At 24.4% G+C, this 15,255-nt stretch overlaps 1 protein-coding gene across 1 annotated transcript; it reads right to left on the bottom strand.

The window, feature by feature from the left end:
* Positions 1–259: 259 nt before the first annotated feature.
* On the bottom strand, positions 260–6,335 carry LOC112709743 (cinnamoyl-CoA reductase 2). Its single transcript, XM_025761651.3, has 5 exons — positions 6,060–6,335; positions 5,514–5,668; positions 3,817–4,002; positions 2,573–2,925; positions 260–654 (listed from the first exon to the last, which is right to left on the bottom strand). The coding sequence occupies exons 1-5, from the start codon at positions 6,211–6,213 to the stop codon at positions 492–494; spliced, it is 1,011 nt and encodes a 336-aa protein (XP_025617436.1). The 5' UTR covers positions 6,214–6,335; the 3' UTR covers positions 260–491.
* Positions 6,336–15,255: the final 8,920 nt, after the last annotated feature.

Consider the following 15,255-nt stretch of genomic DNA (forward strand, 5'->3'; position numbering starts at 1 on the left):
AACAATAATTACTATGAAGTAACGTCTCTTACAATTCTGAATTTATGCTTCATTTTTTATAAGCTTTTTTTTTTCTTAGTTTTATGAAACTTTAATTCTTATAATAGTTTACTACTTTATATTTTGATGCCTCATCAAGAGGAGTAGCTAATTAATAACTATTAAATTAAAATTATAAAAACAAATATTTATCAACAATATTATAATAATATAGGGATTATATTAATCAATAATACTTTTACTTTGCAAGAAATTAAAATAATAAAAATGAGAAAGAATGACATACATATCTTAATGGTAAAGAATAACAATAGAAAAAAAAAATACATGGGTCTATATATAGACTCAAATTAAGTAACATTATGAACTATATATTATTTACCTTAGCTTAATTATATAATCTTACATGAAATTAGATATAATTATAGCTTAAAGCTATATAATATACTTGATTATATTTGACATGGATCATATATATATATAGACCTTAATTAAAAGTGATTTGGAGGAAGAGGAAGGTGGCCATTGTCCTGAAGATTCTTGACAGTTTCATAGAGACACAAGTTCACTGGGGTGAATTTCATTCCCAAATCTTTGAGCCTTTGATTTGAAAATATGTAGGGTTTTACTCTTGGGTTCTTCTCATCTGAACATCTGCACATATAATTAAAACTATTTTGTTAATTTTTTATTCCACAAAATTACACTATCAACTATATAAAATTTATTTTATTATTTTTTTAAGTAAGATAAGCATGTAACTACACAATACTTTATTATAAATATTAATTAAGTCCCGTGGTTGCTTTTGTAATTTTAAAATTGTCTTTGAGATTGAAATTACCTCTTCCATTTTATTCCAATATTCTATGATTTTTTTAAAATAAAAGTCTTTTAGAACAAGCAAGAATGATGCAATAATTGAGGGAATGGAAAAAAAAATATAAAAAAGTCAGAAGATTTGTATCCTTATTACTTATCTATCAATATATGATAATAAATAAATAAATATTCATTAATAAGAAATTCAATGCAAGTAACTTAAAACCATGTTTTACTCAAGGAATCATAAATATAAAAAAAATTATTATAGACGATTAGGTATATATAGGGGATTTTTTATTTTAATATGGAAGAGTGAAGAGAGTTTTACATCAATATTACAAAAAATAGAGTTTTACCGTATTTTAGAAGTGCTATTCTGTGCAAGCACAATACGCAAAATACGTATTGTACTGACAATACAATACGTAGACACTGTATATTTACAATACACAGACTGTGTATTGTAATTAAATATTAAAATAATACAATATGTAGTCTGTGTATTGTCTTTATAAATTAAAAAAAATTGATCTGATAATTCGCACTCTACAAATTCTATAGCCCCAAAATTTTGTAAAACACCATAACTTCTAATATTAAAAAATTACACCCATTTTTATTCAATATCCAAAAAAATTAACCATGTATAGGCTTTTATATATATATATATATATATATATATATATGAGAAAAAGGTAGGTTAACTTCTTTTTTCTTTTTTTTTTAAATAATAAAATAAAATAAAATAAAAGTGGTAGGTCAATGGCAGGAGACACTATCAATGTCAAAATGTAACAAGCAAGTGACAAGGACATTAGATTTGGTAAAGACAAGTAAGCTCCATGTATGGTTCATATGTTTGGATTTCAATTTGACTTGACTCTTCACAATGCAAAGTCAAAGTTGTTACACCTACAACTTGAGAAAACCATTGCTATATTTACAGTGTGAATTAAATGCTCAAAATCCTTAACCACCGAATTACTTCTAATTAGGAAACATTCAAACAAAACTGCGCTCTAATATTATTTCTACAACTAATTCAGCTTTAACAGTTACAAAAAAAGCACTCTCTCTTCCATTTTAAAAATAATATAAATATTAAGAGAGGTAATAATAAATTAAATTAAATCCTACTAATTATTTTAAAAAATTATTTTTTTTTAAAATAAAAAGATTTTACATTCAAAATACTAGTAGTAACTAGTAATGCCTTTAATAATAAAGCCGGTGAATAATGACATAGATTCATTATTAATAACTGTACTTTATATTGGTGGAAATTCAGGTGCAGTCGATTTTCTGAGAGCCGTTAAATGATTTAACTGATTTGACTAAATTTTCATCTAACGGCTCTCTTGAGATATCAACTTCACGTGAAGTCGACTTCACCTGAATTTTCACCCTTTACATTACTAGCAACTCGTTAATGCTAGAAAAAAATTAGTCTAAATTTATCTTATTTAATATTTATTAATTTTAATAATAATTAATAAATATTAAATAAAATAAATTAATTTTTTTTACCAAATATTTCTGTAATTAAAAATGGGAAGAAACTCGCACCTAATTTGGTCATGATGTCCCTTAAAAATGGGAAACAAATTGCATTTGTCAAACAAAATCTCAAACAACATTTATTTTCAGGGGAAATTAAATTATCAACCACTACTACCTAATTAGGATTTGTGCATAATTTATCATAATAAAAAACAAAAAAAAAAATTATGATGAGGATTAGACTTACTTGGTAGGAATAGGGTACTCAGGAAAATACTTGGCTAAAATTGCAACAACTTCTCCACGGTGTAAGGAACTCTCAGCACAAATGTATCTACCATTGGCAGTAGGTGTCTCATACACAAGAAGGTGTGCCAATGCAACATCCTTAACATGGACATAAGCTTGAGCAGCATTGACAAATGTCTTTGCTGATCCTGTTAGGTATTTTAGGATGTGAATTGTGCTTGCATTTATGGTTGATTGTAGCAATGGACCTAGCACCAAAACTGGGTTCACCACAATTAGTTCAACTCCTTTCTCTTTTGATATTTCCCATGCTGTTTGTTCAGCCACTGTCTTCCCATAGCAATACCAATTCTACAATAATTATTATTAATTCATCATTAGTTATTACTAAGAATCATTGATAATAAAAACCATGTGTCAATTGTCTTTTTGAATGTGCAATTTCATTTATTAATTACATTCTCATCAATGATTGTTATTAATAATAATTTCATTATTTCAATCACACTATGTGCTTGTTTGGACGTCATTATCTTGATAAAAAAAGATCTTTTTTATTTTTTAGAGTGTTTGATAAATTTCTAATAGTAAAAGTAAAAGTACTAGAAAAATTAAAAAAAATATATATTTTTTGAGAAGCTGTAATTTATATATTTTTTTTAAAAAAAGATGTTTTTCATGTAATAAATGAACAAAAAAGTACTTTTATATTGTTATACCCAAACATAATTGATAGATAAAAAGATCTTTTTACATGAGATATTCAAACATAAAATCACTTTTACTTTTAAATAAGATCTTTTAAAAAAGATAACTCGAAAAAATATATTTTTTTAAAAACTCATCCAAACAAGCCCTATGTGATGTTAATTTGTCGAGTATCGAAGTTTCATTTAAGAGTTTGTCATTGATTCGTTGGTGAATAAGTTGCTGCATACATAAGACGGAATTCAAACTCTTAATACTTATTTAATTAAATAGACTAGTAAATTAACCACTAAACTATTGATTATTTTATCGAGAATCAGAGAATAAAAAAATGTTTAAAAAATAATAAAAAAATTAGTTTAAAATTATATTATTTTATATTCTTAATTATTGTTTATTTTATTTTGAATGTTTTAATTATTAATAAAATAATTGAATAATATTAGATAATAGAGGTAGTGATAAGTAGTATATATATATAGTAATTACTAATTTAGTAATTAAAATAAAATAATGAAAGAAAATGAATTAAACCTTAGTGTTCTTGCAATACTCCAAATCACTCCAAGATGATTCATCAACAATTTGATCCCTGCTGGTTTTGGGGTCCATATAAACTGTTCCAATGGAGGAAGTGAAAATCACGCGCCTCACTTTTGCTTCTGCAGCTGCCATTATCACATTCCTTGTTCCATTCACTGCTGGTTCCACCATCTCTTCCTGTATTAAATTATATATTGTGGAATATAATTATTATTTATTTCATATCTTCTTATTCACATTCACATATAATTACCTCAAATATATATTCAAGTAGTGATGAGATTTTTTTTTTAAGAATAAATTATACTTTTTTACTTAAAGTATGATGATTCGGGTCAAGTTCAGTTTTATAATAATGAAAGGATAAGTTTCCGATATGCACATATATATGAAATAATGGACCATACGTATAAACATTGGTATAATTAAAGTAATGGTGTTAATGATTTATGAAAGAGTAGTGTTAGGGAGTCAATGGCCTAAGTGTACAATGTGTACAATGAGCTAAACCTTTGGTCCATGAATAAAATGAACATCACCCACACTATTCAGAATACCAAGGATCGAACTCTTGACCTTTCGGATCTAAAACTCTAATACCATGTCATGAACCCATTCATCCCAAAAGCATAACCTGACAGGACAATGTAACACTAATACTCATATCTCTAATACTTCATAAACCTCCATTATATACATTGTACGCTTAGACCATTAGCTCCCTGTACTTTTCCTTTATCAAAATGTGGTTTATTAAATATAAGAAAGAACGTGGGACGTGGCAATTGCATGATAAAAGAGAAGAAGAAAACAAAGGGAATTGTGTTAGGGAGCTACTCAAATGAAGATGCAAAAAACATCTTTTTATGAAGATGCTTTGTATAAAAGTGTGATTTATTGATTTGGCCACACTTCAAATAAAAACAACACTTTTATAACATATCAAAATCTAACCCTACACTCCATCATCTAAGGGTCAAAAAGAAAAATCATCACATGAAGACAATTATAATATCTTCATGGGAGTACCCACCATTGTGTTAAGTAGCATCCAAATTATTCATCATGCATGCACTTTTCCCACCAATTAATTAATTGTATTTTTTTAATTAAAAAATATTCTTTTCAAATCTAGAAACTCAGGAGTGTAGTTAATGTCATCCGAATTTAATAGGTAAAAATGGTTAAATAATTTAATATGTTTGTTTAAATTATTATTTAATAATTTTTAATTATTATTTTCGCATAAAATTAACTATAACGGCGTGTATTCGAATTTTTACCCAATTAAAAATAAATATTATTATTTAATTTTTATTTTAATTTTTAATTATGTTTATATAAATTTTAAACTTTAAACTCGATAGTTAGATATATCTTTCGGTTTAAATTTTTAAATAATTAAAAATTAAAAAAATTATGAATAATTATATATTTAACAATAAAAATGTTAGAAGTTATAAAAATTTATTATTTTTAGTCGCTATTTAGTTATCAGTTCAATTTTTTTAGTCTAATAATTTAATAATATATTTTATTCTATAACAAAAAAATATTAACAAAAAACATTAACAAGAGATTAGGCCAGGTTAATTAGGTTAATAATGCTAACAAAATAATTGGTGATGAAAGTGAGATTGATTTTGGAAATTTTTGTTGAAGGTTGTAAGAAATTAAAGAAAGCTTACAGGGTTGTCAGTGACTGGAGAAGCTGTGTGGAAGATTCCATGGCAGCCATGAAAAACAGACTTAACAGATTCAAAATCAAGCAGATCAACTTTGTGCAGAGTTAACCTTTCCTTTGCTCCTTCCAACTCTCTCAGATGCTCATTCTTTGGATCATCTAAACAAATCATATATTATTACTACTTAATTAAGTTTTCATTCATATGCAATAACATGTTATTATTATTGAATAACAATATAGTAATAATAATGTAGCACTCTTTTTATAAATACATTAATTTTATCAAAAGTTAATAAATCTTCTATAAGTAGTAATGAAAATATGAAAACTCTAGACCATACACATATATAATGATTATTAATTAATTATAAGGTGAAAACTCAGGTGGAGTTGACTTCACGTGAAGTTAATATCTAAGAGCCGTTAGATGATTTGACTGATTTGACTAAATTTTCAACTAACAATTCTCAAGAATCAACCTCACGTGAAGTCGATTGCATCTGAATTTCCACCTATAACGAATATTATTATTATTATGCATGCATGCCTGGGTTTCTGAGTGTTCCTTTGACAGTGTAGCCTTTCTCCAAGAGAAGCTTAACAAGCCAAGAGGCTATGAACCCGCCGGCTCCGGTGACACACACCGTTTGGCCGGAAACCGGTGAGGCGGCGTCGACAGCGGCAATGGCAATGGCAGGCATCTTTTAATAATAATAATATTAATATGAAGATGAGATTTGAATGTGTAACTTGTTAAGAAAGAAGAAGAAGTAAAATGTTTGGTTGAGATTTGAGAGTGTTATGGAAGGGATATGATATGGTAACCAATCCATGCCTTTTTATAATTACAAGGAACATGCTCGCTCATTCACTCACCTACTAATACGTCTTTCAATACATATATTATATTGGAAAAATGTCAAGTGTATCTAGAATATTGGTATTCTAATTGTTTTAACTGTTAATTTTAATTAATATATATTATATATATTTTTTATAATTTAGATCAACGGTTAAAATAACAGAAATACCAATATTTTAGGTACATTAGAAACTCTTCCATTATATTATTAGTAGTATTAATACCTATATATATTTTATATTTGAGAAAAAGATATATCGATCCTGATTTTTCGGTTCTTGGATATTTAAGTTTTTTAAGATTTAAAAATATATTTAAGTCTTTAATCTTTTTAAAATCTGAATATATTGATTCTTAAGTCTAATTTGTCAAATTTTAAAAATTCTCACATGTGCATTCAAATCAACTAAGTTAGTATAATAGTGAGAGTTATATTTAATTTTTTTATTGAGTCTGACAGATTCAAGTAAACACGAAGAATCAATATGTCTGAATTTTAAAAAGGTCAAGAACTTAAATGTGTTTTTAAATTATCAAAAATTTAAATATCTACGAATTAAAAAATCAAAAACCTATTTATCATTTTTTTTATATTTTAGACTAACTACTCAAAATGCTTATTTATCTGACAAATTTTAGCTCAAATGTTTTCTTCTTTAATATATATATTTTTTTCTTCCAATTCTTCTATGTCTACATAATTTGTAGTAAATACTGTTTTTTGATATCAATATATTTTTTATAATTAATCATAGCTTTTCTTTGTTTTATTAATTAAAAGTTAATTTAATTACACAATTAATTAGTAATGATTATTTTTTTATACAAGTACCAAAAGTGTTTAATATATTAATAGTATTTTTTTTATTTTTATTATTCTAAAAATTCTGCAAATTATTATTCTTTTCAAATAAATTGCTTTATTTGTAGTTTTCACTAAAATTTTTAATATACAATATTGAAAAAATAAATCTTTAGATGAATTTATTATAACAAAGTAAGTATAAAAAAATATTATTATAATACAAATTAATAGCAATTCATCTCAAAAGACTTTTAAATAATAAAAATTTATTAAAAATAAAAAATATTTTATATTTTATTTTTTGTTGCTGTTTATTCAAGGAAAAAAGACTTATTGACAACGCAGAGTGGCGGCTAAACTCTAAATTATCAGATTAAGCTTAATTAGTGTTAAATAAATAATTTTTTGTTTTAATAATTAACAATAATTGATTAATTATTGAATAAGGGCCGGGGCCGCCCTACCGTGTTTGTGGAGAGAATATATGAATCTCGTGATTTAAAATTAAAGTATTTGTATTTCAAATTCAGAGTCTTATGAATCCACTTTTGAAATTTGAGTCAACCTACGCGTTGTGATAAATAGTAAGATCAAAAATAAAATAAAAAGATTAAATTGATTCAACTAGTAAGATTGTTTCCAAAAATAGTAATGATTATTAATTACTACGGATTATTTCCATAGACCATAGAAGAATCTACGGTAAGTCATGATTATTTCTATAATAAAAAAGGGTTTGACTATAACACATAGTTAAGGTTACATACTTACATCTAAAAAAATGGTGAAAGGTAAAAAAAATTTAGATAAATTCTAATGTATCCTTTATCAACCAGCTAGAGATCATGTTACTTATTTTTTTTTTTTAGTAAAGTATCGTTTTCGGCTCCAACATTTGAGAGTTTTAAAGTTATTCTTAATGTTTTAATTATTCTATTTAAGTATCTAATGTTTCAAAATTGACTCAATGTTGTCCTGCCGTTAGGAATCCGTTAATAGAATTGACGGCGGGACAAAATTGACACGATTTTAAAACTAGGGACTTAAATAGGACAAAAACATTACATAAAAATAAATTTTAATTTTATCCCTCAATAATATCAATTTTTTACTATACATAGTATTCAATTATTTTTTAATTATATCACTTTCATTTTAAATAAATTAATTTTTTTTTATGATTTTACTCTTAAAGATTTTTAGTCATCATGAAATGTTTGTAGAATGACTAGTATATAAATTTGTGAAAAAGAAAAAAATAATATATATACAATAAAATATAAATTATGCCTTTTGTCTCTAATGTATTAAAATTCTTTAAAATTATAAAAAAATAAATTTATTTAAAATGAAAGTAATGTGATTAAGTACACTTTACTTAGATATAATTAAAAAATAATTGAATACTATATACATTAAAAAATTGATATTATTAAAAGATAAAATTAAATTAAAATTTATTTTTATATATCATTTTTGTCTCCAACGTTTTCGTCCTATTTAAATTCCTAACGTTTCAAAATCGTCTCAATTTTATCCCACCGTCAATTCTGTTAACGGATTCCTAACAACTGGACAACATTGACTCAATTTTAAAACGTTAGAGACTTAAATAAGACGATTGAAACGTTAGGGATAACTTTAAAACTTACCCAAAACGTTAAAGACAAAAATGATATTTTACTCTTTTTTTTAATGCTATTTGTATATTAAAATTAGTCACTAAAATCAGTTACTAATATATTTATGTATAAATACATATATACACAATTTAATTTATTTTTAAATATATTTATATTTTAGCATATATTTTATACAAATAACTGACTTTTAGTAACTAATTTTAATATATACGTAGCATCACTCTTTGTTTTTAGCAACTCTCAATTTGATAAATTAAAAAATATACAATTCCCTTTGTTTTTTTCTTCTCTTTTATCATGCAATTGCCACGTCCCACGTTCTTTCTTATATTTAATAATAAACATATTTTCATAAGACGAACAATAATGTCTCTTAGACACAACACATGCATGATGAATCCAAAAATATCTAAGTACATTGATTTTAACATGAACAATATATTTAATTTGCTATTATTATCAGTTGAAAGTTGTTACAGAATATTGTCATCATCCTGGCTGCTAATTAAATATATAGTTAATTGGATTTAAAAGGAAAGCAGCCTTAACGGCTTAATTAATCAATCAATTATTATTATTATTTATCATTCTATAATAAAATAAATTATCATTTTTGGCCGCCTTATATAAATGCTAATATTTAAGAGCAAAATTAACATATATATGTACTTTAAAAACTAAATCTTAGTTGGAGACTACACCCAACAACTAGACATTTTTCTTCATTTTGAAGACATATAGTCAACAAATTTTCTGCACTTAATTACTTGATGAAGAGCTTGGATTATTAAACAAATTAAATTTTTCTTCTTTTTGAAGACTTTGTCAACAAAGTTTTATAAAGTTGAAAGAAATTATATTAGAATAATATTGAAGTAGTTGTTTTTATTAAAGAAAAACAATAATAAATATATAGAATAATATAATATTAAATGCAGTTATTGTTTGAACTATTGATGTTGAGAATTTTTTTTATATATCAAATTATATTGAGAAATTATTGTGCTACACAAGAATTAATTTTTAAATTTTAATATTAAAAAAATCATATTTGAGTAGAGGATGAATGAGATAGATGGGCTAATGGATGTTTGAAAATTACAAATAAATTTAAAATCATAAGTTTTGAAAGTTTAAAATTCTCATAAAATAGTTAATTTTTGTTATTAAACTGAAAATTTAGTTTGTGAAAATTTTAAATTATCGTAAAAATATGTAAAATTGCCACAAAAGGCAAAAAAAAAAAAATTATAAAAGAGCTCATATTTTTCTTAATTAATAACCGAAAGAATTGATTATAAAGGTTAATTTGATAGTATATGTAAATTGTTGGAATAGATACCTACAAATATGAAAATTGATTATTATAAAAATGTTATGTGTATATTAAAATTAATCACATTAAAAACAGTTAATTAATAAATATATATATTATTTAACTCAATTTTAATATATATTTTATATTTATGATTGATTTTAATAATTAATTTTAATATAAACCTAAAATAATTAGTTGATTATAAAGGGGGGATCAATGTATAGTATTAGATTTTTTTTGTCAAATGTAATAATAAATATTAGAATAATATAAGCTGAAATAAATGAATGTAATATTAAAATAAAATATTAAATGGAATTAATGCAAGTTACATATATATTTTTAGTATATCTTAGATCATATGATTAACCAAAAAAAAATGAAGAGAAGATGTAGGTATATCGTTTATAATAAATTGAAAAGAAGAGAAGCCTTGATGACATAATTACTATTGAGCACCTAATTATTTTAAACATTATAACTAGCTAATTTTCTTAAAATAAATATAGGTTAATTATTTGTTGAAGAAATCACATGAATCTTTCTATATCATATATTTAACATTCTTTCAGGCGGGATAATTAAAATTCTAAAGTACTCAAAAAAAAAAAAAGAAAGAAAAGAAAAAAGAAAAAATCTAATATCAAGTCAACCCTCTTAAAAAGTTATATATCCACCCAAACAAGTTAAAAACTCATACATGCTGCATGCTTAATAGCTAATACATCGAAATCTTTTTAACAACGTGAAAAGCATTTTTTATTTTATTTTAGGATGTTAATTGTTGAGCATGCATATATATATACATTCAACATTTTTGTGCCACAAAACTTTTCACACTCGTTTCCCATAAACAATAACTAATTAATTAGCATGTATATAATTTCAATTTGTCCCTTTTCAACTATACTTTAATAAACTTCAAAGGGGTGAATTTTTAATCATTTTTAAACGAAAATGGTTATAAAAATTCAATTTTTTTTATATATAACTGAAACGTGCTTTTCAAAAAAAAAAGGTAGCTTTTGGATAATAAAAAATAAAAACTTTCACATATTTATCATAGCATTTTCCCAAAATAAAAGTTAAAAAAATAGCTTTTCCACCTCCACCACCAAACCTTTTTCTTTATTGTTAATTTATTTATTGTTACTAGGGCTGACAATTTATATTCTATTCACGGGTATTTAATCTGAACTAACTCATTCAGATAGGGTTGTTTACTCTACCCGCTACAGATAGGGTAGGGTGCAGTATGAGTTAGCCTGCAAATAGGGTAGGATACGAGTTTAGGGTTTAGGGTATACCCTAACCTAACCTATCCTACCCGCACCCCTAATTATATATATATATATATATATATATATATATATATATATATATATATATATATATATATAAAAGTTATGTATATAGTGAAGAGAGTAATTGTTGAACTCACAATCTTTTTTCTTATAAAAACTTAAAATAACTACTAAACTATTTAATGATCATATTATTTGTAATTTTATGTTAGATTTTTTTAAGATTTTATATTTTTAATTTTAATTTAAACTTAGTTTTTTATTTTCTATTTTATTAATATGTATGAAATTTGAAATGGTTGAATTTTATATTTGTTTAAAATTTTTTTATTTTTCTGCGGGTAGGATCGGATAAGGTAGGATTTAAAACTTTAGAATGCGAGTAGATTTAGGGTTGAAAAATTCTCAATCTGCAGATAGAATAAAGTAAAATTTTAAAAAAAAAATTCAACCTATTTATAAAATTAGAGAGTAAAATCCAAACTCTAGCCTACGCTACTCGCTACTCATTACCAGGCCTAATTGTTACACTATAAACCACACACAATTTGTCATTAGGAAGAAAGAACCAAAAAACACAACTACTTGTCATTTGACTCATTTCTGTGTCTATAACAACCTCATATTCAATGAAGGGCTTAGATTTACCAAAAACAATGTCCATTGATCTAAATGTTTGTGATGGTGTACATGGGAAAGGAATCATGAGTTCTTGATTATTCTCTTTCACTCAAGTGGGAAACTACAAATATGCTTGGGTTTGGTGTATGGTGCATTAAAATTGAAGTTGAAATTCAACACAAAAAGTACAAGTGTACAACCATATATATACTAATTAAGATTCAAGTATTCAACCACCACAAACCATTCATTAGGAAGCTTCTTTCCTTCTTTCAATTAAGTCCACATCAACATTATATTATTTACATGAGTGTGTAAAAAGGAAGAAAAAATTAAAGAAAAGCATCTAGAATATCCATATATCACACCACTACAAGATGGAAAAACCACTATCGTTAATTGCTTTCGGAAAGTTAGTGAAAGACACTTTAATTTGAGAAATCTTTTTATGATTGTTTATTTCATCTGTGTTTATTTAATAGCACTTGAAATAATGCTATATATTTAAGATTTTTTTTTAAAACCAAGTTCAATTAAATTTAATATCAACAAAAATCAGGTAGGATAGCATTATTTTAAATTTTACTATATAATTTGATTAAATTTGATGGTGAAAATTCAGGTACAGTCGACTTCAGTCAAATTAGTCAATCAGTCAAATTATTTAACGTGAAGTTGATAGCTGAAAGCCGTTAGATGAAAATTTAGTCAATCAGTCAAATTATTTAACAACTCTCAAATATCAACTTTACGTGAAGTCAACTGCACCTGAGTTTCCACCAAACTTGATTAATAGAAAAACTTAAATGATGAAGTAGTGTAGCTATCACTTCAAATGTAATTTATATTTTATATACTAAGGTGATGTTACTGTTAGTCTTAGTCTTATATGACACCATTATATCAACAAAAGAAACATATATTATGTATATGGCTTAATCATATATTATAGATGACTTAATTTTTTGTGTGTTGGGTCACAACGGACCCACTTTAATTGAAAGACATATTTCAATTTACTCTTTTTTGTCTAAAATAGTTAACTATCAGTTTTCAAAATTCAATTTGGTATAAAATATAAAAAATGTTTAGTAACAAAAAATATTAGCTAAAATTTATTATTTTTGGCTTTATTTAATATAGCATATAATAAATAAATACTAAATAAAATAAGTGTGTTTTTTTCTAATAGTATTGATTTAAAAACATTAGGCAATAATAATGTTAATTAATTTCCCCTCCACTAATAACCTTATTTAATGAAAAAGAAAGTGAGTGAGTGAAAAGAGAAATAATTAAAATAATATATAATAAAAACATAACAATAATTAATAATAATAATAATAATATAAGTGTCAACAAACTATAATTTAAATAACAATTTTTTAATATTTATTTAAAAATTACGAATTTAAATTTCATCCTTAACTTAAAAAAAAATTAGTAACATAAGTATGATGGGAAAGTAACAAGTCAACCAATAAAAGAGAGACAACAACGACCGCCGTACAAAAATAGTGTTGCCTTAAATTCAAAGATTTCATTAGTGATCAGAATTCAACCTTCTTAAACATGATGATATAAGGTACAATATACATGGCGAGACTTCATTTGTAGCACATAACATTATTGTCAAAGTGTTGGTAAAGTTTAGTTTTATACAAATATGTATCACGAGATTATTTCAAAAAATCTAAGACTTCAATTCTTCTCTTGGCACTATCATTATCATTTTTAGAAACTAATGATATGATGGGTTGAATTATATTTCACCTAACACCGACACAAGTTTTATTCAATCCAAGCGAAATTGGAATTTCCTTGCATTGCATTGAAACTTTCATTATGTTTTCAAAGAATTTCTTTTCTATTTTTAAATAATGTGTATAGACACTAAAATAGATATAGTAATATCAATTTAAACAAAATTACGTGTGTTTTCAATTTATACTTATTTAATTATATAATATTAACTAGGAAGGGATTTACTCTATCAGTAAGTAAAGCTAATATGTTAATAAAAAATGTTATTTGTACATTAAAATTATTCATTAAAATTAGTTACTAATATATTTATATATATATATATATAATTTAATTTATTTTCAATGTGTATTTATATTTTAACATATATTTTATATTAGTGGCTGACTTTAGTAATTAATTTTGATATACACGTAACATAGTCGTATATTAATTCATCATCAACACACTTATTTAAACTGTAATAATCATTAGGTGTCTCAATCTAAGCATATTTAAAATTATATATACTTTAATTTTAATACACTATCAGTGTAATATAATTTTACACATATATTCAGTTATATAACACCATATTTACAAAAATAATTATCTTTTATATTAATCATATTAGTAGTTATTTAAAAAAATAAATATAATTATATAATTGTGTAAACTATTTTACACTATTAATATATCAAAATTAATATATATATAATTGATGTACTTAAAGAGTCATATGTATAATTTTTCAAAGTTGGTTGGGGAGTGGTTTGTTGTCATATGAGACCATTATGTTTGCCTTTGTAACTATAGATACCTTCCAAATTTTCAGTTTCTAATCTATAGTAGGAGTTGACTAAGGTCAAATTCCCATTTTATTTTATTTATTTATTTTAAAAGAAGATGACAATTTTACAAATGACAACCCTTACTCAAGAAAGTAATTTTTTCATCCATTATTTAAGAAACGTTTAATAATGATTATGCAAAAGATTTAATTATTCTACAAATTCCTATATTTTGAGTCATTAAACTCCTATAATATTTTTAATTTTTAATTATAACCTATATCAACTTTTAATTCATTAAACTTTCACATCAACCAATCCCTGCATAATACTACAATGTCAAACACAACAATTTATTCAATTCAATTAAAAAAGAGACACTTTACTATACAGATTGAAGTGGTATAGAGAAAGAAAATAAATTCTTTTTATAATTATTTTTTATTATTTTATTGTTATTTAAAGTGTGAATCCTACCTTTTTTCAATTTCTCTTTCATTCCATAAGAAGAGAGATCTGTAAACTTACTTCTTTACCATATAATTCACCTTAAAAAAAACTTCATTATTATTTGTCCTAGTAAGACTAGGATTAAAAAATTTTAAATAAAAAAAATCTAGCTGAAAAAATAGATCAAAATATAAATATTTCCAAAC

This window comes from Arachis hypogaea, chromosome 9 (genome assembly GCF_003086295.3).
Source record: "Arachis hypogaea cultivar Tifrunner chromosome 9, arahy.Tifrunner.gnm2.J5K5, whole genome shotgun sequence".
Lineage (NCBI taxonomy): Eukaryota > Viridiplantae > Streptophyta > Magnoliopsida > Fabales > Fabaceae > Arachis > Arachis hypogaea.

Coding starts and splice junctions, on each gene's coding strand:
- LOC112709743 (XM_025761651.3), bottom strand. CDS start 6,213: ATGCCTGCCATTGCCATTGCCGCTGTCGACGCCGCCTCACCGGTTTCC. Junction 4,003..5,513: donor CTCCAGTCACTGACAACCCT/GTAAGCTTTCTT, acceptor AATTTAATACAG/GAAGAGATGGTGGAACCAGC. Junction 2,926..3,816: donor AGTATTGCAAGAACACTAAG/GTTTAATTCATT, acceptor TAATTATTGTAG/AATTGGTATTGCTATGGGAA.